General features: G+C 40.1%; 1 protein-coding gene across 10 annotated transcripts in view; it reads right to left on the bottom strand.

Annotated features, from left to right (window-relative positions):
* Positions 1 to 26,019, bottom strand: part of arhgef37 (Rho guanine nucleotide exchange factor (GEF) 37) — a 200,101-nt gene that overhangs the window by 14,216 nt on the left and 159,866 nt on the right. For 9 of the 10 annotated variants that reach the window (XM_063053480.1, XM_063053484.1, XM_063053487.1 and 6 more), the window contains 4 exons: positions 14,691 to 14,804; positions 10,019 to 10,348; positions 8,447 to 8,569; positions 6,505 to 6,691 (listed from right to left, as the gene is read on the bottom strand). In XM_063053480.1, the coding sequence (XP_062909550.1) occupies positions 6,505 to 6,691; positions 8,447 to 8,569; positions 10,019 to 10,348; positions 14,691 to 14,804 (754 nt within the window). The remainder of the gene's footprint in view (positions 1 to 6,504; positions 6,692 to 8,446; positions 8,570 to 10,018; positions 10,349 to 14,690; positions 14,805 to 26,019) is intronic. The other variant, XM_063053488.1, reaches the window with a different exon arrangement.

The following is a 26,019-nucleotide window of genomic DNA, read 5'->3' as shown; positions in this document are numbered from 1 at the left end:
CCTTCTGAGATAAGGGGCCCAAAACTGTTGCCTGATTAGTGTCTTATGAAGCTTCATCATTATCTCCTTGTTTTTATATTCTATTCCCCTTGAAATAAATGCCAACATTGCATTTGCCTTCTTTACCACAGACTCAACCTGTTAATTAACCTTCTGCGATTCTTGCATGAGGACTCCTAAGTCCCTCTGCACCTCTGATGTTTGAATTTTCTCCCCATTTAGATAACACTATTCACCAAAATGCATTATCACACATTTCCCAACACTATTCCATCTGCCATTTTTTTGCTCATTCTTCCAATTTTTCTAAGTCCTTATGCAATCGTATTGCTTCCTCAGCACTGCATGCACAGCCACTTATCTTCATATTATCTGCAGATGGCGAACCCAGCAGAAGACTAGTGGGAAGGCGGAAGAGCTACCATCTTGGAAGACAATGGTTGCTTTGCAAGCAGATGATCTACCAAGAAGAGAGGTGGTGATCTCTTTAAGCTCACCTGGCAGAAGGCAAAGGCAAACCACTGCTGTAACCTGCCAAGTACATGATTTCCCAATATGTCAGTCTCAATAAAGGATCACAACAACAACGTTAACAGAACCATGAATAAGAGCAGTGGAGTCGCGTCTGGCAACGGTAGGAATGAGGCTACCAGGGTCGTCATCAAGCGAAAACCTCATGTCAGGGTAGCTACGTTTACCTCTTCTTATACGAGGTAAACTAGAAAATGTCCTTATGGAAATGAAAAGACTGAAAATAAACATACTCGGACTATGTGAAACGAGATGGACAGAGGGGAGATGGCTCAAAAGGGATGACAGATACCAACTGATCTATCCAGGAGGAAGTGAACGTAAGCACGGAATTGTAATCTTGGTAGACAAGGAAACAGTGAGAACTATCAAAGGCAGTGAATCCATTAATGAAAGAGTGATGATGATTAAAATCTCCGCTAAACCATTTGTCATTAATGTCATACGGGTCTATATGCCAACCACAGACTATGACGATGACGAAGTCGATATGGTCTACGGAGAAGTTGAAAAGCTAATGAAAAAGACTAAAAACAACGAAGTAACTGTGATTCTTGTTGATTTTAATGCCAAAGTTGGCAGCGCAAGAGAATTTTTGACTGTAGGACCCCTCGGGCTTAGGGAAAGAAATGACCGCGGAGAAAGACTGGTTAAATTTGCAAAAGCTAACAAGCTAATGATTGCGAACACCTGCCAAAATGGAGACTGTACATGTGGACCAGTCCTGATGGTTCAGTAAAAAAACAAATTGACTATATTTTAGTACCCAATCGGTTCAGGAATGGAGTGAAGCAGGTGAAAACGTACCCTGGTACTGACTGTTACACAGATCACAACCCTGTGGTATTGGACATGAGTGTGCATTTGAAGAAGATGAGAAAGGCCAAACCATCAAATAAGATAGACTTTGATTTTCTCATTACAGATGAAGCAAAAAAGATTGAATATTTGGTCAAAACAGAGAACAGATTTTCAGTCTTGGATGATGAGGGTAGCAATATGGCAGTGGAGAACGTCTGGGAAGAGTTTAAAACAACAGTCTCAGAAGTTGCAGAAAAGACTTTGCGTTATCGGAAAAAGAGCAAAGGCATAACCCTTGGGGTTCACTGATGAGTTGAGAAAGTTAACTGAAGAAAGAAGAAAGGTAAAACATCGGGATAAGGAACTCTACAAAGCCCTACACCACTTGATTCAAAGAAAATATAAGGAAGTGAAAGAGAATTGGATGAATGAACAGTGTGAAGAAATTGAGCAGTATGAACAAAGTCATGATTATAGAGGCCTTCGTCAAAAGGTAAAGGATATGACAAGATTAAAGAGGACCGTGTCATCAACTGGGTGTATTGAAGATGGTAGTGGTAATCCATGCTATGAAAAAGAAGAGATCATGGACAGATGGGTTGAGTACATCTCAGAATTATTTGAAGATAGCAGGATTGAGGATTTACCAGAATTAAATCAAATGACTATCCATTGGGTATAGTTATCAGGTGCATTGCCTATGCAGGGCTCTTAATATTATTAAAGATTCCACCCATCCGTCCATCCAGCATCCTCTCTTACTTTCTACCATCAGGCTGAGGATTCCAATGCTTAAAAACAGGAATGGTCAAGATGGGAAACAGTTTCTGCCCTCCGGCCATTTGGCTTCTGAATTCCTTGCCACATTGCATTCAAAGATTCACTGGCTAATCTGTTCTGTACCTTACACTATTTAATTTATGCACTTTAGCTTGTTTTTTTTTAATGTGTGATTCATCTGTAGATTTTATCCTTACTTTCATAAGTTATTGTGTGTTATGTGTGTGTTTTGTGTATTACTGTGCTTTGCACCGTGGTTCAGAGAAATGCCTTGTTTGACGGTATATATGTATATAGTTAAATGACATTAAACTTGACTTGTTCTGAAATTACTAGGTCTCATTGTCCTGAAATTGACTAGGAATACATACAATGGACTATCTTCCACTGGCCTTGGGAACAGATTATCTTTTCCCCTCGATCACTTCACAGATTCTTCTCTAGTCAGTTTTTAACTTTGCTTTGCAAGACTGCTTCTTAAACTTGTGATGGCCTCCACTGGTGCACCTGTAATCAACACCTCCTCTCCTTGTATTTCCACACAAAGATGATGCAATGCATGCTTTATTTGATGAACTACTGTGAAATAGATCCATATTCAACCATTATTGGCAGACATCCAAACAGTCAACACTGCAAATCCATGAATCACGAAGCATGCCCTCAGCATGACCTACAGCTCAGAAGATACAGCCTTTGTTTATATTATCTATGCTCAATGCAAACTTATTTAAGGTGATTTCACATTCACCTTCACTGCCACGCTGCTTCATCACAGTCTATGACTCTGTGCTGTGTGTCTCTCCTTCAATTATCTTGATGCACAACTCAAAGTGCTTCTGGCAAAATACTGTCCCACCTCCTCTGAGGGAAGCCTTGTCAGATGGGCTGTCGTCAAATACCATCTGGCATGCTACCAGGATATTGTTATCCACACCCTTAATCACAACACATACTTTATGGAGAGAATTTTCTGTAATTAGCTCAATACTCATTTCAGATTGTATTTTTTCCCACTATTCTAGATAGTTAAGCCAGCCGGTGGAGTAGTGGTATCAGCACTGGACTTCAACGCAAATGGTTCCAAGTTCAAATCCGGTTGGCTCCTTGCACACTTTCCATCCGTATTGGGTTGAGCGTCGAGCTAATATCTTGGTCTCATAAAAAAAGAACAGTCAAATGCTATGGAAATGGCAAAATTGCTGCTCGATACACCATAAGGCATGAAAAGGAACAACAATTCCAGATAGTTGCATATCCTTTCCCCTAGATCACTTCACTGGTTCACTTCTCTAGTCAGTTTTTAAACTTTGCTTTGCAAGTCTGCCTCCTCTGGTACACCTGTAATCAACATGTCCTCTCCTTGTATTTCTCTGCCAAAATGATGCAATGCAAGCTTTATCTGATGAACTACTGCAAAATAGATCCATATTCAACTGTTATTGGCAGATATCCAAACAGTCAACACTGCAAATCTATGAATCTTGAAGTATGCCCTCAGCTTGACCTACAGTTCGGAAGATACACCCTTTGTTCCTTTGTTTATGCTCAATTCAAACCTATTAAAGGTGATATCACATTAATGTTCACTGCTGCACTGCTTCATTACAGTAGTAGCCATTGAATTACTTGGATATATGGGGTATAGAGGGAGGGGTAGCGTCACTGGTGAAAGGGCTTCTTGTGTCCATTCTGGGGCAGCTCACTCACCTTTGGTCCTCATCGGACACTCAGCTCTCACATATGGCTCCAAGTAGCTGTTTGCATGTGACAGTGGCCACACCTTGGTATACTGCTTCGGCAGGTGAGGGTAGCCAGCGGCCTCATACCCTGGTGAGTTAGGGACATGCCTGTCCCAGCATGTGAAGTCAGCTCTGGCAAAATGGGTGGATGAGATCTATAGTGATATCCAATGACCAGGAAGGCGGTACCGCAACAGACTGTGGAGAGCAAACGGACGTGACAAGGCACAGAAGATGCCATGGTCATCCACTGCAACCAAGGAAGACCCCAGTTTGTGGCGCTTGTTCGTACCACTGGACTTGGACTTCTGAGGTCAGGAGAGTGGAACTGTCTCAGTGCAATAGCTTTGTCACTTTAAAAACTCTACCGCATAAGTTTCCTATCATTGTCGGGCACAAATGACAACCACCATTAAACTACTATTTTCTACAGATACCTCACTGAAGCTGTAATTTGTAACCACAGCCCACCAGCGTCTGCTAGCTGTAAATCCTTTGGCGGTTTCCACATCACCACTGGCCAACTGGCTTCTGGACTTACTTATGGTTTGCTGTTAATCTGTCTAAATGTACAGGCTATGAGTAGCTCAGTCCAGTCTACTCCAGTGATCACTGCTGCACGCCCATGGCCCATAACTGTACCAGGCAACTGGTGCCATCTAGCTCTTTGAGAAACTCAACAGTTCACTTCTCTGATAAATTCCTTCTACATATGTGCCCTGCACTATTTCCTCCACTCCAATGGAAAATAATGGACAGTGTTTCAGATACAATTTTTATTGACAGTCTGTTGCACATATTTATAGTTGCCATTTCAGTTAATTAAGTAGCCTTAAATGTACAGCACTGATTAATCTCCTCAGGTATGCAATAAATTTCATCATTTCGTTATCTGGCTTCACTGTGTCAGTGGTATCCCAATGGATTATTCCATGCACTTGCTTCTCCGTATCTTGTGTTACAGGCCACAGCTGGATTCCTCTGTTATCAGACACAAAAAATACCACAACCATTGTGCAGTTCTGGTCACTACATTACAGAAAGGATGTTACTGGACTGGAGAAAGTGCAGAGGCCTGCACCTTAACCAGGATGTTGTTTGGGCTATGAGAAGGGACTGGATAGAATTGGTTTGTTTTCCTTGGAGCAGAGAAGGCTAAAGGGATCCTGATTAAGGTACAGCACATAAAATTATAAGGAATACAGATGGGACAGACTCACATGACATTCATGGTAATATTCCCTACCTTTTCTCTTCATGTGATCTATCAGTTTTCCACCAAATACACTAACAGCATCCATGTGACTTGGTACGAAGAATGAAACCATGTCATTCTGACTTTAACTGTGACTTTTAGCTGCGTGCACCCTGGAATCATGCCATGCATTCTTAAGTGGCACTTCTGTGTTCTATATGCAAACTTAAGCATTAAGTCATGTGAAATTAAGTGATCTCACATGAATTATCTCATCTATGAGACCACATGAACAAATGACCAAAGAATGTTCTATCTAAAAAAGTCATGAAATTTGTATATCTTTGCCAGTACTCTCAGTGTTTGCCAACTATTTCTTCGGTTACCCAATCTTTAGTTAAGTCTTTAGTTCTTGAAATTCTCAAGAGTCAGATAAAAATGCTCCTTGAAGATTTTCTTTAAGCCCTTGAATGAAACTGCATCTGCAGTTCATGGTGTTAATAGACTTACTATTAAGTCCTCAGTATTTCCTCCAGCAATGATACTGTCTTCTCCTTCTTGTCTATCACTTCATTCTACATCCTATACTGGGACCTTGTCAGTACCCATCATGGTGAGAATATCACTTGTTACATTCACAGGGCATTCACATAATGTACCTCTAGCTTCTCGACATATGTGCCATATTCTCTGTAATCATCGTCTGTGCTCTACATCGTCTGTGGTTTCTAGATACTCATTGCTGATGTATATTTCCTTACCAGATAAGGAGAGGTGGAGATACCACTGGAACATGCTTTACTGAAGGCAGCAGTAGCATTAACTGAACAGCAGCAAGTAGAACAATCATGTATCAAAGTCATGGAACATAGTGTAGTTCTTACCAGGTATCCTAACAAATAAATGTACTATAGATTATGAATGAGGAATCAATGAAGGACTGTTGTTCTGGATGGTGTTGAATTCTGTTCCAGCTGTAAGTGAAGTATCCTCCTGATTTGTGCCTTATAGATGGTGGACTTTGGGGAATTTCCCAATTCCCCAAAGTCTTTCCACCACCCATTAGTTTCTAACTTGCTCTTGTAGTCACTATTTTTCTGAACTGTTTCTAGTTAATTAATAAAAAAAAACTGACCAGAAGGTCTTGGATTTAATTGTCAGTCTACTATTGCTGATGAGGGATTCCAACAGTTATATTATAAGATCTTCAGTGTCCCTAAACTAAGGAAGGAGAAAAATCAGCAAAGTTTCAACATTTCCTCTTCCTAGGATAACAAGACAATTAGTTGTGATGTCCCACATTTGGCAGCTATCCTGTTACTAATTGGTTTAGTTTAAGCATGAAGGTAGCTATTTCAGAATCAGAGATGAAAATTGAGTGAGAGTGGAAAGAAAATTAGATTATTCATATACACATTACACATTTTGTCCCAAAGATGACAATTAAACTATTACCTCCTGAATCCACAAGCCATCTGTTCGTCTTTCCTTTAGTATCTGTACTTTGAAGAACTGCTACTAAATCACCCCTTTGAAGTGTCAGATCAAGATCTTTGTTTCCAGAAATATTGCTGGTAACCAGGTATATCTTACTGGGACTGTATTTTTTCAAAAGACTGTCTAGTTTTTCTTGATTAACAGGCTGAAAAATAAATTAAAAATCAACTGGTAAAATTACTCATAACTTAGCAAAGTAATGATACTAAAGACAATTTACATAATTCATAATCAAATACTCTGATTTCAAGTTCAAGTTTAGTTGTCTTTCAGCCATATATAAATACCCATTAATACAGCCAAACAAATCAGCATTACTCTGGGACCAAGGTACAAAACGCAGTACCAACAGTCACACATAGCACAAAGCACATATGGAACATATAAGATAGCAAGCACACACAAGATACCAGTAAAATACAGTCCAAGCTCTGATTCCATAAATGTTGCAACACAATACAACTTGTCTTCTGTTGGGTGAACACTGGAAACAGCACCGAATCCAGCTTTGATGCCATGTATTGTCTCTGGTGGAGCGCACCAACTGCATCACCCATCTCCTGGGTGGATGTGAACAGGCAACACCATGACTTGAGGTTGAGTCCTCGCTACAGCTGAGGCCACGCAGCTCCCCTGCCGTCCACCAATAAATCAGTGAACTGGACTTGCACATTCCACATTAACAATGTCCAACAGGTCTTGCAATTACAAGGAAAGAGAGTAAGATGATCACTCGCTGTTGGACTGCACACCACATTTGCGTACCGACTTCTCCGACACCTCTCTGATGCAGGCAGTAGCATGATTCACACCAAGTCCAGCTCCTTCAGTTTCTCCGTCAACGAGCAACTTGCTGATGGTGTAGACTTGAAGTACTTTATGTTCTTAATGTCCAACAGAGGCTTGCGATTGTAAAAAATATGCTTAATGAAGCCAGAAATTTGCAGCAACTCTAGATAATTCTAGATAACTCTATAATTGTGATATACATGAATTTGTCATGTGGATTTTAAACACTTAGTTTCTGTTGATGGACCACGTAGGCAGCCACTCAACAGCTTCACCAGGAGCTCATTTTGTTGGATGCCTCTCATTAATACACATACTGCAACATACATGTTTGGAAAAGATGTTGCTATGCTGCTCCCCTTCTCTTGGGCACTGCCCAAAATCTTCTCCTTCAGTTAAGAGGGATTTTCCTGGTCCTGTTTCCATAGAAATAATTACACTTAATTTTGCATGTGTCTTCTGCTTGATTATCCATTTACCAAATGTCCACACATGGCACCAGATCCAAGACTATAAGTTTAATTCCACTATTGTCAAATTTCCAGCACGACAGAAGTTATAATGGTCATTGTTATTTTAAACTGATCTTTTTGTAGCAACAAAAATAGGGTATGCTAATATACATAAAAATCTTCAATAGGTAATTGTAAAAAAATATGTTGAAATATAATCAATTATATCTTAGTTTTGTTTCTAGTATTGGCAATTGTATCTGGTCATTCATTACGTAACCCACAACACGCACTATTCCGGTAACATTGCCTTATTAAGGGGACATGGAATAAAAAAAACAGCACAAGCATTAGTGAGAATCATCTTTTCGAGAGTGATTACCAATCATATTCTGCCATAAGGTTAGAGTACCATTTCACTTGATCAGTAGCATTGTCAAAATCTTGGTCATAAAATAATTGAACAGCTTCTCTAGCCTTTTTTCCTCCCCCAAGAGAAAAGTGCCATTTCAAGTTTGCTTTTAATCCACATTTTGTCAGAACTTTTTTTGACCTGTTTTCACAAGTCTTCTGTGTGCAGTCATTTTCCTGGACACATAATCATGAAGTAACTACAGAAAATTCATATTACTTTTTAAATTGCTGTGCATGTAATATACCTGTTCAATGATGTGTTCCAAAATTGATTCAAATATCTGGCAGAATTCTTCTAGCTTTACATTTGACTTCTGCAATGTTTCTTCTGTTTGTTGCCAGAAGTTGACTTTGTGGCTCGATGGAAACTGAGAGACAAAAGTAATTTAAGAAGTTGCTTTATAAAACATTATCTCATGATCAAGGAAGGTGAGGAAATAATAGTTCACATATTTGATCATTAGTATCTGCACTACATTTTATAGGTTTGTTCATTTTATCAGTATTGGTTTTCACTGTACATACAGATGCTGTTTATCTCAGTTGCTGATTTAATGCTCACACAGTAGAGCAGAGAATAACTGGTCAGCTCTGGTTCTATTTACAGGTGGCCTGATCTGGATCATATTCAGACTGTTCAAGAGATCCTTTTGCTTTCCAGTCACAGGAATATAACCACCTTGCACTTAGATTTAATTGAAACAGCTCATTGGGCTTTCCCATTAAACTGTTTATATTTATCTTTTTTTAAATTATTCTGTCCCAGTCTGAAAATGTACATTTTAACAACTTTTTTTATTATATGCTTGAAGTTGGTTGTAACTTGTCAAAATAGTTATTTAGCTGAAAATTAAATTGATGAAGTAATTTGTACGAAGTAATACTAACAGAGTAGATCATCTTGACAGAACAGATAATTTAAATAGATATACAAATCCAATTTTTCTCTTGGCAGCTCAGCAAATTTAATATTGAGCAGCAGTATCATACATCACAGTATGATGTGCTCTATCTTTAAATGTCAGCCAATACTCATATGAACATTTGGCCAAGGTACTGAAGGACTGTTCCTATGTATGTAAGTATACTCCAACAATCAGTCATTCAGGTCAATATTCTTTTCCATATATCAGCTGCCTTTTTATCCCCATTATTGTCTTGATTTTTATAACTGTTTGCTTGTGTAAAACATGCAGCTCAGATGTGGGAACAGCAGGATTAAAGAAAAACCTTTTACTTCTGCATTGGTAGCTTATTCGTTAGTCTTTTTAACACTGTGCATTCCTGTACTTTTCAAAGTAGAACTACTCGGCTTATGGTTTGCTGTCAACCATATTTCATTGTTGAGTGCTCATTTCAGCTGTGTTCTACATTGGTATTATACCGTACCATCGTCACTTGCCATAGAATCATGCATTAATTCCTATTTGTACTTTCCCATCTACTGGAGAGACCCTTGCTCACCAAACCCTTCTTTTCACTGTGTTCTGCAGCATATTACGGGAGGGTCAGGCATCCCTGCTTAATTAGCAGGGTTTTACATTTATTTAATTACATCTCAGGACCTAATGCTGCAGTTAGTTCCCTAAGCAAGGGGGTGATTTTAAGATAAAATCATGCTTGAGATGGGAGATCAGAGCATTTTCCACTATATTCACTTCTGTTGGATTAAAATACTTCTAAACTGCATCAAGGAAATTGTACTTTTCACACAAGTGAGCTGAATTTGAATCCAGCTTCCGAAAAATAAAATAATATTAACAATTTACATTCATTGTCTTCAATATATTGTATGTAATAGTTCAAGACATTGTTACCTCATGCAGATGTTGACTGATTAATTTAAGGATGTTGTTGGCCAAGTCATAATGGACATAGATGATTGTTTGTAGAACCTGAGCTTGTAGCTGTAGTACAATTCTGTTAAATCTAGGCAATTCAGAGAGTAATAAAGAATGCAGTGTTTCATATGTCTTCTCAACAGCCTTCTCGTCATAAGATGCACCACCTTCTTGCTTTATTTTCTCCTGAACTTTTTCATAGTCTAACATTTTATCTTTATGCTTTCTAACCAGTTGTTGTGGACCACTGAACAAACTTGCAAGGGCACAGAGTGGTTCATAAACGATGGACTCCAATCTTCTCTTCTGTTGTGACAAAGACATTCTCATGTATAGTCATTCATGTTTATAAGCACAAGAACTCTACCTAAAACTGAAGGGTACATATCTAGGGTAAGAGGTTTACAGGAAATCTGAAGAACTTTTTCACCCAAAATGTGGTTAGAATCTGGAATGCACTGGCTGAATAGGTGATGAAGGCAGAGATTCTTGACACTTAAGTAGTATCTAAATAAGCACCAACACATGGAAGGCTACAGACCAAGTGCTGGTAAAAGGGATTAGAAACATAGAAACATAGAAAATAGGTGCAGGAGTAGGCCATTCGGCCCTTCGAGCCTGCACCGCCATTTATTATGATCATGGCTGATCATCCAACTCAGAACCCCGCCCCAGCCTTCCCTCCATACCCCCTGACCCCCGTAGCCACAAGGGCCATATCTAACTCCCTCTTAAATATAGCCAATGAACTGGCCTCAACAGTTTCCTGTGGCAGAGAATTCCACAGATTCACCACTCTCTGTGTGAAGAAGTTTTTCCTAATCTTGGTCCTAAAAGGCTTCCCCTCTATCCTCAAACTGTGACCCCTCGTTCTGGACTTCCCCAACATCGGGAACAATCTTCCTGCACCTAGCCTGTCCAATCCCTTTAGGATCTTATACGTTTCAATCAGATCCCCCCTCAATCTTCTAAATTCCAACGAGTACAAGCCCAGTTCATCCAGTCTTTCTTCATATGAAAGTCCTGCCATCCCAGGAATCAATCTGGTGAACCTTCTTTGTACTCCCTCTACGGCAAAGATGTCTTTCCTCAGATTAGGGGACCAAAACTGCACACAATACTCCAGGTGTGGTCTCACCAAGGCCTTGTACAACTGCAGTAGTACCTCCCTGCTCCTGTACTCGAATCCTCTCGCTATAAATGCCAGCATACCATTCGCCTTTTTCACGCCCTGCTGTATCTGCATGCCCACTTTCAATGACTGGTGTATAATGACACCCAGGTCTCGTTGCACCTCCCCTTTTCCTAATCGGCCACCATTCAGATAATAATCTGTTTTCCTATTTTTGCCACCAAAGTGGATAACTTCACATTTATCCACATTAAATTGCATCTGCCATGAATTTGCCCACTCACCCAACCTATCCAAGTCACCCTGCATCCTCCTCACTGCTAACACTGCCACCCAGCTTCGTGTCATCCGCAAACTTGGAGATGCTGCATTTAATTCCCTCATCCAAGTCATTAATATATATTGTAAACAACTGGGGTCCCAGCACTGAGCCTTGCGGTACCCCACTATTCACCGCCTGCCATTCTGAAAAGGTCCCGTTTATTCCCACTCTTTGCTTCCTGTCTGCTAACCAATTCTCCACCAACACCAATACCTTACCCCCAATACCGTGTGCTTTAAGTTTGCACACTAATCTCCTGTGTGGGACCTTGTCAAAAGCCTTTTGAAAATCCAAATATACCACATCCACTGCTTCTCCCCTATCCACTCTGCTAGTTACATCCTCAAAAAATTCTATGAGATTTGTCAGACATGATTTTCCTTTCACAAATCCATGCTGACTTTGTCCGATCATTTCACCGCTTTCCAAATGTGCTGTTATCACATCCTTGATAACTGACTCCAGCAGTTTCCCCACCACCGACGTTAGGCTAACCGGTCTATAATTCCCCGGTTTCTCTCTCCCTCCTTTTTTAAAAAGTGGGGTTACATTAGCCACCCTCCAATCCTCAGGAACTAGTCCGGAATCTAACGAGTTTTGAAAAATTATCACTAATGCATCCACTATTTCTTGGGCTACTTCCTTAAGCACTCTAGGATGCAGACCATCTGGCCCTGGGGATTTATCTGCCTTCAATCCCTTCAATTTACCTAACACCGCTTCCCTAATAACATGTATTTCGCTCAGTTCCTCCATCTCACTGGACCCTCTGTCCCTTACTATTTCTGGAAGATTATTTATGTCCTCCTTAGTGAAGACAGAACCAAAGTAATTATTCAATTGGTCTGCCATGTCCTTGCTCCCCATAATCAATTCACCTGTTTCTGTCTGCAGGGGACCTACATTTGTCTTTACCAGTCTTTTCCTTTTTACATATCTATAAAAGCTTTTACAGTCTGTTTTTATGTTCCCTGCCAGTTTTCTCTCATAATCTTTTTTCCCCTTCCTAATTAAGCCCTTTGTCCTCCTCTGCTGAACTCTGAATTTCTCCCAGTCCTCAGGTGAGCCACTTTCTCTGGCTAATTTGTATGCTTCTCCTTTGGAATTGATACTATCCCTAATTTCTCTTGTCAGCCTTCCTTCCTTGATTTATTCTTTTGCCAAACTGGGATGAACAATTGTTGTAGTTCATCCATGCAACCTTTAAATGCTTGCCATTGCATATCCACCGTCAATCCTTTAAGTGTCATTTGCCAGTCTATCTTAGCTAATTCACGTCTCATACCTTCAAAGTTACCCCTCTTTAAGTTCAGAACCTTTGTTTCTGAATTAACTATGTCACTCTCCATTTTAATGAAGAATTCCATCATATTATGGTCACTCTTACCCAAGGGGCCTCTCACGACAAGATTGCTAATTAACCCTTCCTCATTGCTCAAAACCCAGTCCAGAATAGCCTGCTCTCTAGTTGGTTCCTCGACATGTTGGTTCAAAAAACCATCCCGCATACATTCCAAGAAATCCTCTTCCTCAGCACCTTTACCAATTTGGTTCACCCAGTCTACATGTAGATTGAAGTCACCCATTATAACTGCTGTTCCTTTATTGCACACATTTCTAATTTCCTGTTTAATACCATCTCCGACCTCACTACTACTGTTAGGTGGCCTGTACACAACTCCCACCAGCGTCTTCTGCCCCTTAGTGTTACGCAGCTCTACCCATATCGATTCCACATCTTCCCGGCTTATGTCTTTCCTTTCTATTGCGTTAATCTCTTCTTTAACCAGCAACGCCACCCCACCTCCCCTTCCTTCATGTCTATCCCTCCTGAATATTGAATATCCCTGAACATTGAGCTCCCATCCCTGGTCACCCTGGAGCCATGTCTCTGTGATCCCAACTATATCATAATCATTATTAACAATCTGCACTTTCAATTCATCCACCTTATTACGAATGCTCCTCGCATTGACACATAAAGCCTTCAGGCGCTCTTTTACAACTCTCTTAGACCTTATACAATTATGTTGAAAAGTGGCCCTTTTTAATGCTTGCCCTGGATTTGTCGGCCTGCCACTTTTACTTTTCTCCTTTGTACTTTTTGCATCTACCCTCACTTTACACCCCTCTGTCTCTCTGCACTGGTTCCCATCCCTCTGTTGTGAACTAACCTCCTCACGCCTAGCCTCTTTAATTTGATTCTCACCCCCCAACCATTCTAGTTTAAAGGATTAGTATAGAAAAACACGTGGAGGTTAGCATTAAAATGGTGGGCAAAGGGCATGCTCCTATACATCTATAATTCTTAATGAACATCTCAAATAAAAATGGGAATCGGTTATTTGATCCTTCAAATCTACACCACCATTCCACAAGATAATGACTAATAGTCTCTAGCGCACAGAAGATCATCGGGACACAGCTCCCAGCCCTGGAGGACACCTATAGCTCTTGCTGCCTATGGAAGGCTACAAGCATCTGTAAGGACAACGCACACCCATGCAATCATCTGTTTGAATTTCTTCCATCTGGCAGACGTTATAAGATTTTCTATGCCCGCACTTCCAGCCTGAAAAATAGGTTTTTCCCCAGAGCTATAATTGCTCTGAACCAATCGATCAAGCATCATCCATAAATTTGTTATATTGCTACTTTACTAGTGGTTTTATGGCTGTCATGCATCTGAGTTGCGCTTTTGTACTGCTGGACATTGCTTGTACTGGCTGGTTACTTGATTTTATTTATTGTTTATTTATTTTATTTGTTGTTTTATAGCATTGAGTATGAAAGTTGCAAACTCATTTTTGCTGTATTGGTGCATGACAAATTGTACTACGCAATGACAATAAAGATATTTCATTACAATGCACTTTCCTGTGTTATACCCCATAAATCATTATTTCTATTAGTATGCAGAAACCTATTGAATACTTTCTTGCTTATACCAACCAGTCAGCATCCATAGCTCTCTAGAGTAGAGAATTCTAGATTCACAATCCTTTGGTGGAAATGTCTCCTCTTTAAATACGGTTGATTCTTTATTTTGAAACTGTGACCTATTGTGTTGATTTTCAGCCCACTTCCAATTTCTACATCATTAATTTTGAAAGTTTCTATAAGATTACTTCTTTAAACACTACTGAATCTAAAAATCAGTTTATTCAGTTTATAAATTTTATAACTTTACTTACAAATTCAGGAATTACTTGCTCATACAGTTTTTCAATAAATGGCCGATAGCAGGCAGCATCATTTTCATCCACTAGATCAGGAAAGTCTTGGTATGGGTTTAAATATTGAAAATGCTGTGCAAAATTAAAAAGAAAATGATTGAAAAAGGGTCAAGTGTAGTGAAATAGGTGACATTAACAACATTGCCTGGGACTCTCTTAGTTCAGAGTGACAGGGACTGTCGCTACAAGAAGCAGAGCAGTCACGCAATATGATGGTAGCATTGCTGCCTGCAGAAGGTGACAGATTTCTCTCTCCAGTTGCTAGAAAATACTTAGCTTCCAGATGCATTGCCTGTCAGATGGCTTGCACCCGATGCCTCGAGTGCAGATCATCCCAGGCAAACTACTACTTAAGAATGTTAATGAATATATATTAAAGATATTAAAAAGTAATATTTAAATGTACTAGTCATGTATTTTCTTCCATTCCTTCAGATGGAGCTGACTTTTGTGTCCATTCCTGTGCACAATGAGAACACATTAAAAAAAAGCTTCTAAATATATTTTATAAATTGTCATGTCACAACTACAAGTGAAATATAGGAAAAGACAAAAGTATTAAAAGAAGATTTATCTTCCTAATTTTGGAACTGATTCTAGAACATTATAATCCAATGCTGAATTTTTTGCATGAGTTGACATAGAAATGGAACATTTAGATGAGAGTATTTTTGTGACCATCATTTACACAAAAATAGTGGTTTCTGAACTGCAAAATAATGATAACATAGGGCAGTGAAAAGCACTGTTAACATTATCTCATGATGTAACAAACAATTTCTATTTAATAAATTCTCTATGATGAAACTTACTTTTAGATAAATGCTGTGTTCCATCTTCATAAAATTTTGTGATTAAACAAAAAGAAAATCATATGAAAAGATAAAGTACTTTAGGCTATGAAATTATTTTGTGGTATAGTAGTGTATAAGCTACTAATGTTGTGATGAATTAACCCATTTATTCCAAATGGGCTAAGACTGTAAATGTCTACCCAACTCACTAAGCGATGTTGGTTTGAAAAGTTATAATAATAAAAGAAGCCAACATGTCAGGAGTCCAACTGTACTGTATATAAACATTGGAAAAGAGTGGCAGAATGATATATTTTAATTAATTTACTCACAAAGTATTTGATTATAATGTAATAAGAAGAAAACGTATGAACACTAAAGCTAATTGGGAATCTCACTGTAAATTATCTTAAAGACTGCATCAAATATAAAATCAGCACTCTATTTAATAATAAATACCTAGTTTTCTTTTGCTTTTAGTTAAATTAGGATACAGGTTATCTTAAATTAGGATCTAGATGCTCCATTACAGGAAGATGTCAAGCTTTGGAGAGGGTACAGAAGAGGTTTACCAGAATGCTGCCTAGATTACAGACCATGTGCTGTAAGGAAAGGCTGGACAAATTTGAGTTGTTTTCTCTGATGTGGTGTAGGCTGGGAGTGGCAGTTTATTATGTAAGATTATGAGAGGCATCGATTGATAGCTGGCACTTTTCCCCGGCATTGAAATGTCTAATACCAGAGGGTATGTGTTTAAGGTGAGAGGCGGTAAGATCAAAGGAGATGTGAGGGCAAGTTTTTATTTTGCACAGAATGGTGGGTACCTGGAATGCACTGCCAAGGGTGGTGGTGGAGCCAAGTGCAACAGGGGTATTCAAGAGGTGCTCAGACAGGCACATTAGTATGCTGAAAATGGAAGGATATGGACATTGTGTAGGCAGAAGGGATGAATACAGTTGGGCATTTGATTACAGTGAAACGAGAAAAGTAGTGATATAGAAAAGAGAAAAGTAGATAGATATTCAGAAAAAAGGCTAAAAGACACAATAGAACTAAATAGAAATGTAATAGTATGAATGATTAGATAGATAGTGTATAGTCAGTAGTTCTCTTCCAAGACAGCAGGGGTGATAGTGTATTTGGAAGTTTGTCTTGTCTCACCATTTTGGCACCTTCTCCTCAGTCTAAATACACCATTGTGCATTACTTATTCGGTAACCAATAGAAATGGCACGTATACCAACCCCGCGCCGCCCCCCCCCCACACACACCACACACACACACACACACATGGACTAATCACAGGACAATTAAAAAACAAACAGTTACCAACATTTCATTCAAAGTTGCACTGTTGAAGTTGCCTAGCTGGGTAATGAAACGTCTGCAAGCTAACAAGCCAGTTCGGGGAGCCACTGAACAACAACATCTTCAACCCGAGCTACAAATCTTTTCCAACATCTTAAACACCATTGTGAAACTGGGTATTTGACTTCTTCACCAACAGACCTCAGATAGCCAAGATGCACAACTGTTCCTCCCTCCCCATTATCCTCAACACAGATGTCACAGGGCTGTGTGCTGAGAACATTTCTGTACACTCAGCTCACACATGACTACACAGCCAAACACCTGAGTAATTACACTGTCAAGTTTGCTGGTGACATGACATTAGTGGGGCTCAACACCAACGATGATGAGACAGTCTTCAGAGAGTAGGTGATGCTAGGCAAGTAGCCTCTTCCTTAATGTCAACAAGACAAAGGAGATGATTATCAACTTCAGGGCAACTCAGACCACTCACACTTTACTTCACATCGGCAGCATAGCAGTGGAAACTGCAAGCAGTTTCAAACTCCTGAGAGTACACGTCATACACAACCTCTCATGGTCCTAGAACACAGTTTACACAGTCAGGAAAGCTCAAATATGCCTCTACTTTCTGAGGAGGCTGAAGGGAGTTGGACTTTGCACATTCATACTCATGTCATTCTACAAGTGCACAGTAGAGAGCATCCCTAACGAGCTGCATTGATGCTTGGTATGGAAACTGCATTGCGGTGGACAGTAAGGCTCTACAATGGGTACACAAAACTGCCTAGTTCATCACCAGTGCTAGTCTACCTGCGATCAAGGACATATATTCAGGAAGGTTCCAGAAAAGGGCCAGTAAGGTCATGAAAGATCCCACCCACCCTGCTCATGGACCATTTGTCCCATTCACATAAGGGAGAAGGCTACATAGCATCCACTCCAGGACAACCAGACTCAAAAGATGCTGCCTGGCCTGCTGAGTTCCTCAAGCATTTTATGTGTGTTGCTTTGGATTTCCACCATCTGCAGCTGTTGTCATGTTTTTTTCCAAAAAACATTTACTTTCCCCAAGCAGTAAGGCTGAGGAACACTTCCATCCACTAACCACCCCTCCAGGCCCCAACCACTCAGTCAGTACAGGCACTCCTCTGCCTAACGTCATTTTAAGGACATAAATCAATCTATGTATATAAGTTATTTTATGCATTTATATTTAGTGTGTTTTTTACTATTATTGTGATCTTTATCTTTTGTGTTTTTTTGTGCTGTATCAGATCTGGGTTACAAGTATTTAATTTCCTTGTGTACACAAAATGACATTAAACAATCTTAACTAAAGGCTTAACCTGCAGATGCATGCACTCATTAGGCTTGAAGAAAATAATTAAACTGCCTGAAGAATGATACTCAGTCTCTACATTCTTAGTATGTAAATATGTGATATATTGGTGACAAGGAATTTTTTTTTCAAAATCATATAGGACCAAGGAAAACACTTCTTTTAAAAAAGAGAAAACATACGAAGAAGGAAAGTCCAACATCTGTGTACTTTAAACAAATTCACCACAGTAGGTTTGATTGGAACCACCATGTAGATGGTAAGGGGTTACAGCCACTTCAAGAGAAGATAAAAACAATTAGCAATGCTCCTATCCCACCGAACATAACTAAACTCAAGACATATCTGGTGATATTGGATTACTATAATATATATCTTTTTCCAACTCAGCAATGTTCTTTTGCTCCACTGCACAAATTATTATAAAAAGGATGTGAAATGAAGGTGGACTCAGTTTCAAATAAAGACATATGTGCATTCCAGAAAAAAAAACTGATGATATGCTAGTCCATGACTCAACACACAGAGAGTTCACCTTTTCTTGTGTTTCATTATACAGTGTGGTGCTGTGTTCTCCCACTGATGGAAGATGGTTCTGAATGGATAAGAATTTATATCCAGAAAGCTAAATGCAGCAGAGAAAAAGTACTCCCAGCTGGATAAAGAAGGGCCAGAAATCATGCATGGAATCCCAGTTCCATAAGTATAATTTTGGATGTCACTTAACCATCTATATTCAAGTTCAGTTTATTGTCATTCAACTGCACATGTGTATACTGTCAAATGAAACAATGTTCCTCCAGACCAAGGTGGACAAGACAGTACATATAACTCAAACACATAGCACATAAAGTAATATTACTACAAATAAATTAACAAACAATAAGGTGCATACAAGTTAATCCAAGTTAAAGAGTAAACTTTATAATGCCTCTGGTGCTTCATATGCAATGATGGCAAGGGAATTCAGTAGTCTTATGGCCTAGGGGTAGTAGAAGCTGCTTCCCATCCTAACAGTTCTTGTCTTAATGCTATGGTACCTCCTGCCTAATTGACTAAGATGTTGTTGGATGGATGGGAGTGCTCACTGATGATGCCAAGGACCCTAGGTGGAAGAGAGACTCCAATGATTCACTTAGTCAGATGCCTTGCAATTCCTATACCAAATAGTGTTGCAGATCACCAGGACGCTCAGTGGTTCTTCTGTCGTTCTGTAGAACACAGTTAGAACGTTGGGGGGGGGGGTGGATTCTCACTTGCCAATTTCCTCAGGAAGTGGAGATGCTCCTGTCCTTCCTTGACTAAAGAGGTTGAGGGACCTGGTGAGATCATCCATTGTGTGCACTTGAGAAATTTCATGCTCTTAACTCTCTCCGCAGAGGAGCCATTTATGTGCAGTGAGGAGTGGTCAGCATCCACCTTCCTAAAGTTCATAATCATCTCTTTGGTCTTATCTATGTAGAGATTCAACTTGTGCCCACACCATTCTACCAGCCACTATTTCAAAAACAAGCTCCTGACTACTCTTTTCCATGAAATGAAGTCAGTGCTTCAAATGATTCCCTCATGAGTTCAAAGATTTGCTTTAGCTTTGAGGGCATGCTTCATGGAAGCAGAGTCACACAACTGGTAAGCGAGACAGAAGGCACTGATTGCAAGTAAGGACATTAAGCATTTATTTACAAACAAACAGTGAATCATTCAACCAAGCATCTAAGGCAAACAAGTACTTATCTAAGCCCCCAAGAGTTACAAAATCTCCAGCACTAAACATACAGTAATACTTATAACTCAAACAGATACTTTATTAAGTCTCGTGTTACACAACTACAACATTAAAATTTCAACAAACTACTTAGCTATAGCACACTTTCCCAATGATTCTTCAGCTTGGTTGCGACCCAGTCTGAAGGAACTCCTAGCGATAAAGAGACCCGCCCACACTATTCTTATACCCCTGGGGTGCCTGAAACAAGAAGCTGGTGCTGTGGTGTGAAAGCCAGCCAATGGGAAAGAGTTGCCACGTCTTTCAACGCAGCCCATTAGCAACCAGCACAGTGGAAGTAGATTTCAACTAGCAGGTAATTTATACCTCCACATTACAGGGCACATGAAACAACATACACAAAATTCTGAAGGAACTCAGCAGGCCAGGCAGCATCAATGGAAAAGAGTAAACAGCTGACGTTTTGGTCCAAGACCCTTCATCAAGGCTGGAGAAAAAAAAGAAGAGGTCAGAATAAGAAGATGGTGGGATGGGAGGAAGAAATACAAGGTAATAGGTGATAGGTGAAATTGGGAGGAGTGAAGGAAAGAGCTGGGAAGTCGATTGGTGGAGGAGATACAGGGCTGGAGAAGGGGGAATCTGATAGGAGAGAACAGAAGGCCATGGAAGAAAGGGAACGGGGAGGACCACTAGAGGGAGGTGATGGGCAGGTAAAGCGATAAGGTAAGAGAGGGAAGTGGGAATGGGGAATGGTGAAGGGGGGCCAGGGTCATTACCAAAATTTTGAGAAACCAATGTTCATGCCATCAGGTTGGAGGCTACTCAGAAAGGATAAAAGGTGTTGCTCCTCCAACCTGAGTGTGGCCTCATTGCAGCAGTAGAGGAGGCCATGGGTTGACATATCAGAATGGGAATGGCCTTCTGTCTCTCCTATCAGATTCCCCTTTCTCCAGCCCTTTATCTCTTTCACCAATCCAGTTCCCAGCTCTTTACTTCATCCCTCCCCCTCTCCTGGTTTCACCTATCACCTACTACCTTGTATTTGTTCTTCCCCTCCCCTCACCTTCTTACTCTGACCTCATCTTTTTCTCCTGTCCTGATGAAGGGTCTCTGCCTGGGGGCGCTGAGTTGCTGAGTTGCTGGGCTGGCTGGCTGGCGGGCTGACTGGCTGGGCTGAACTATTGAGCTTGGCTGGAGTGGCTGGCTGGAGTGGCTGGCTGGAGAGGCTGACTTCGGAGTGGGTGCATGCGTGAATGTGGTTTGGAACTTGCTGAGGGAAAGAGAGTGGAGAAGGAGTGGAAATTGCTGGGAGGGGGTCGCGCGGGTCTGGTAATGGCGGGTTGAGGGAAACAGAGTGGAGAAGGAGCGGGATAGGGATTTGGGATCAGAGGTAGGCAGCTGGGGAGAGATGGATTATTGTGAAGGAAGAAATAAAGGGAATGAAGAGATAGTGAGGGGACAGATGAATGAAAACTGAGACAAAGGGAATAAAGGAATAAGAAATGACAGTGGCGAGAGCTCTGAAAGTGAGGAAGATGTACAAGTTCAGAGAGAAGGTGCTGTCATAATTAGGTTTAATGAGAAGGTTCAGGGACACATGAAGAAAATTAACCCATTTGTGCTAACAACAACTCTGGCAAATAAGATAGAGGAAATAGTATTTGCAAAAACCTTTAATGGTGGCAACCTATTGGTAAGATGTGCGAATGAGGAACAACTTGAGAAAGCACTCAAGCTAAAAGAGATAGGAAAATGCAAGGTGGAATACACAGGGAGGGTGGGAGCACAACATGGTGGTTGTAAAGCAGTGATCACAGGGATACCAATGAGTATAAATATGGAGGAGATAAAGAGGAATATCAAAGGAGGAAAAGTAATGAATGTTCAAAGATTGAAAACAACAAAGGAGTGAGTGAAAAAGGAAAGTGAAACAGTATCGATTGAGTTTGAAGAAGAAAGAGTGCCAAGGAAGGTGTTCCTGGGTTTCATGAGTTACCCAGTAAGGGTGTATGTGCCAAAGCCATTGAGGTGCTATAATTGTCAAAGGTTTGAACACATAACTAAAAACTGTAAAAGGCAGAGGAGATGTGCGAGATGTGGGGGTGATTGTGAATATAGAAAGTGTGGAACAGGAGTGCAACCAAAATGCTGCAATTGTGGAGGAGCTCATACTGTGGCATATAGTGGGTGTGAGGTTACGAGATGGGAGAATAAGAGTGAAAAGAAAGATCACTTATGCAGAAGCTGTAAGAATGTCAAGAGAACAGAATAATGCTCCTAATGAACAGGGAGCAATAGGGATGTGAGAGCTGCAGCAAAGAACAAATGACAGGATTTATGTGGACAAAAAGGCTCTAGTAACATTCATTGCAGGAATGATTAATAGTACGGCTGAGGTAAAGTCAAAAAGTGACAAAATTCAGCTGATGGTCAAAGCAGCAGTAAGCCATTTAGGGTTAGTAGGACTGACATGGGAAGAAGTGAGGGAGAACCTCACTAATCAGTCAAGCCAGGAAGTGTCATGAGTTGGTTAATACTAATTATGGTGATTTTTTTGCAATGGAATGCAAGGGAGCTTACTGGCCAATAGCCAGGAATTCAAGCACTTTATAAAAGAAATGGTTTTAAAACCGGATGTAGTGTGTATTCAGGAAATTTGGTTGAAAGCAACTTTAGACTTTGTGCTACATGGGTATACAATGATAAGGAAAGATAGAAATCTAGGGGGAGGAGGGGGTTGTGCTATGTTAATCAAGCAAGGTATACCATATAGGGTACTGGGAAAAGAAGATGATCAGGAGTATATAGTGGTGGAAGTGTGGGAGAGAGGGGAGGGAGTGGTTATAATTAACTACTACAATCCATGTAAAAGGTTGGATTTGGACAGCCTATTAAGAATACAAGGACAAAACAGACATAAAGTAGTGTGGTGTGCAGATTTCAATGCTCACAGCACAATATGGGGGGGATCAGATTACAGATTCAAATGGAAAGGTAATTGAAGATTTGATGGAAGAAGGAGAGTTGGTGTATATGAATGATGGTAGAGGAACAAGGATAGACATAACAACAGGAACTGAGTCAGTGTTAGATATTACGTTAGTGTCTAATACCTCGGCATTTGTAACTGGGGAGTTTGGACTGCTTCAATAGAAGGCAGTGATCACTACCCAGTTTTATGTTCAGTGGGTGAAGGAGTAGAAGTAAGATCAGGTGGTGGAATCCCAAAGTGGGTGTTTGGAAAAGCAGATTGGGTAAGTTCCAGAAGTTGAGTGAAGAAGCATTGACAAAGATTGACATTTCTGGAAATATAGATGAATTAAACAGTCAAGTGATTTCAGCAATTATTATGGCAGCAGAAGGATCTATACCCAGGAATAAAAGTAGGATGAATAGAAAACTGGTACCATGGTGGACAGAGGAATGTTGTAAGGCTGTAAAAAATGGAAATAGAGCATTCAGGCTATTTAAAAGAACCCATAATATGCAGCATTTGATTCAATATAAGAAGGCACAGGCAGTGGTGAGAAGAACTATATGTCAAGCTAAAAGGGCAAGCTGGAGGAGTTTTTGCAACAAAATAGGAAGAACAACACCTGTGGAAGAGGTATGAAGAATGATTAAGAGGATGGTGGGGAGATAGAAGGGAATGGGAATATCCAGTAATGATATCTGAGGGGAAAACAGCAGTCTCCGGTAGGGATAAGACAGAGATCATGGCCAAGTCCTTTGTACAGATACACAGTTCAGAAAATTTGTCTGAAGAAGGGAGAAGGAGAAGGGAAAGAACAATGAGTCAACACCCAGGTGTGTTAAACAGGAGGGAAGAAACAGATGATATAATTGATGATCCATTTACGTTGGCAGAAATGGTGAGAGCAATAAAGAGATCGAGACCAACCTCCCCAGGGAAAGATCTGATATGCTATGTTATGCTAAAAAATCTAGGAGAAGGAGCACTCTTGAAGTTGCTGCATTTTTATAACAGAGTGTGGGAGGAGGGATGATTACCAAGTGCATGGAAAGAAGCAGTAGTAATTCCAATAAGGAAACCTGGCAAGGATCTGTCAAAACACACTAGCCACAGACCAATAGCATTAACATCAAATTTATGTAAGATAATGGAAAGGATGATAACAGAAAGGTTATCGTATGAGCTTGAGAAGAGGGGAATGCTGGCAAGTTATCAGAGTGGTTTTAGGAAGGGAAGGAATTCCATGGACTCAGTGATAAGGTTAGAGACTGAAATAAGAAAAGCCCAGGCAAATAAAGAATCTGTAGTTGCAGTGTTTTTTGACATTGAAGAAGCCTATGATATAATGTGGAAAGAAGGATTATTAATTAAACTGCACAAGATGGGGTTGGTGGGAGAGTTTTTAACTGGATTAAAGATTTTTTGTTTGGTAGAAAAATTCAAGTTCAGATTGGATCAGAATTATCAAAACAATACATAGTGGGAAATGGCACACCTCAAGGTAGTGTGATTAGCCTGTTACTTTTCATCATTATGATCAATGATGTCTTCACAAAGGTACCGGTGGATATAGGTAGGTCACTGTTTGCGGATGATGGGGCCTTGTGGAAAAGAGGCAGAAACATGGAGCATATAATCAGGAAACTACAAGGAGCAATTGATGAAGTGGTGGAGTGGGGTTATGATCGGTGATGTAGATTTTCAGTAGAAAATACTCAAACTGTATTTTTCACCAGGAAAAAAATTGAGGTAGGGAAGAATTTAAGGATGTATGGGATTGAATTAGAAAGGGTTGGATCATTTAAATTTCTGGGAGTTATATTTGATTCACGATTAACATGGCCTGACCATATCAGGAAAGTTGAGGAGAAATGGAAAAAAGTAATAAATGTGATGAGATGTTTGACTGGCAGGGAGTGGGGAGAAAGTTGTTCAGTGTTGAAGAGAATGTATGTGGCTTTAGTTAGATCTGTGTTGGGCTATGGAAATATAGCATATGGATCAGCAGCTAGGTCTCTTATAAGAAAACTGGATGTGATTCAGGCTCAGGCTTCGAGAGTGTGCAGTGGGTCTTTTAAAACATCACCAGTGTCAGCCCTACAGGTAGAAATGGGAGTAATGCCTTTGGAACTAAGAAGGATGCAATTGATAGCAAACTACTGGGCTAATTTGCAGGGGCACAATGATTCTCACCCTGCTAAAGGTGTGTTGCAGGAGTCCTGGGAAAATGGGAGGTTTCAGAGGGATAACTTTAGTCGGGTAGGGAATGATATTGCTAAAGAATGTGGAGTGCTTGGGAACAGCTTCTTTCCAACTGTGATAAGACTGCTGAACAGATCCTGACCCAGATCTGGGCCATACCCTCCAAATATCCAGACCTGCCTCTCGGTTTTTTTGCACTACCTTACTTTCCATTTTTCTATTTTCTATTTATGAGTTATAATTTAAATTTTTAATATTTACTATCGATCTGTCATCCAGGGAGCGGGAAGCACAGAATCAAATATCGCTGTGATGATTGTATGTTCTAGTATCAATTGTTTGGCGACAATAAAGTATAAAGTATAAGGATAAGTCTTTCAGTAGTTTATCCGGTTGTAGCTCCATGGAAGCTTGTATGACCTGACATAGACTGGCATTCGTTAAAGGTAAAAAGGAAAGGAAAATATAAAACTGATTTGGTAAGTGCATTTAACTGTCATGTGATGGAAAAGTATAGTGATTATACTCAGATTTATATGGATGGTGCTAAGGAAACTGAAACAAGAGTGACAGGGTTTGGGGTGGCTATACAAGCAAAAGAAATTGGAATCAGCAGAAGAACATCTAATAAGTTAGGGATGTATACCGTGGAGATGCTGGCAGTGTTGGTTGCGTTGCAATGGGTGGAGAAAGCTAGACAAGTCAAAGTGTTGATATGCTCAGATTCATCCTCAGTTTTAGCAAGTTTAAGGTCTTTTCACTCAAACAATCGGCAAGATGTACTTTATGAAGTCCTTCAGTTAGTCACAAGAATTGCAAATCAGGGAGGCTGGGTAAAATTTCTATGGGTTCCAGCACATGTAGGGGTGAAGGGGGATGAGAAGATGGATGAGTTGGCAAAGAGGGCGTTAAAGAAAGAAAATATAGAAATGCACATT

Source organism: Mobula hypostoma, chromosome 7 (genome assembly GCF_963921235.1).
Source record: "Mobula hypostoma chromosome 7, sMobHyp1.1, whole genome shotgun sequence".
NCBI classification, from domain to species: Eukaryota; Metazoa; Chordata; class Chondrichthyes; order Myliobatiformes; family Myliobatidae; genus Mobula; species Mobula hypostoma.
This window is presented reverse-complemented; position numbering and strand designations above follow the sequence as displayed.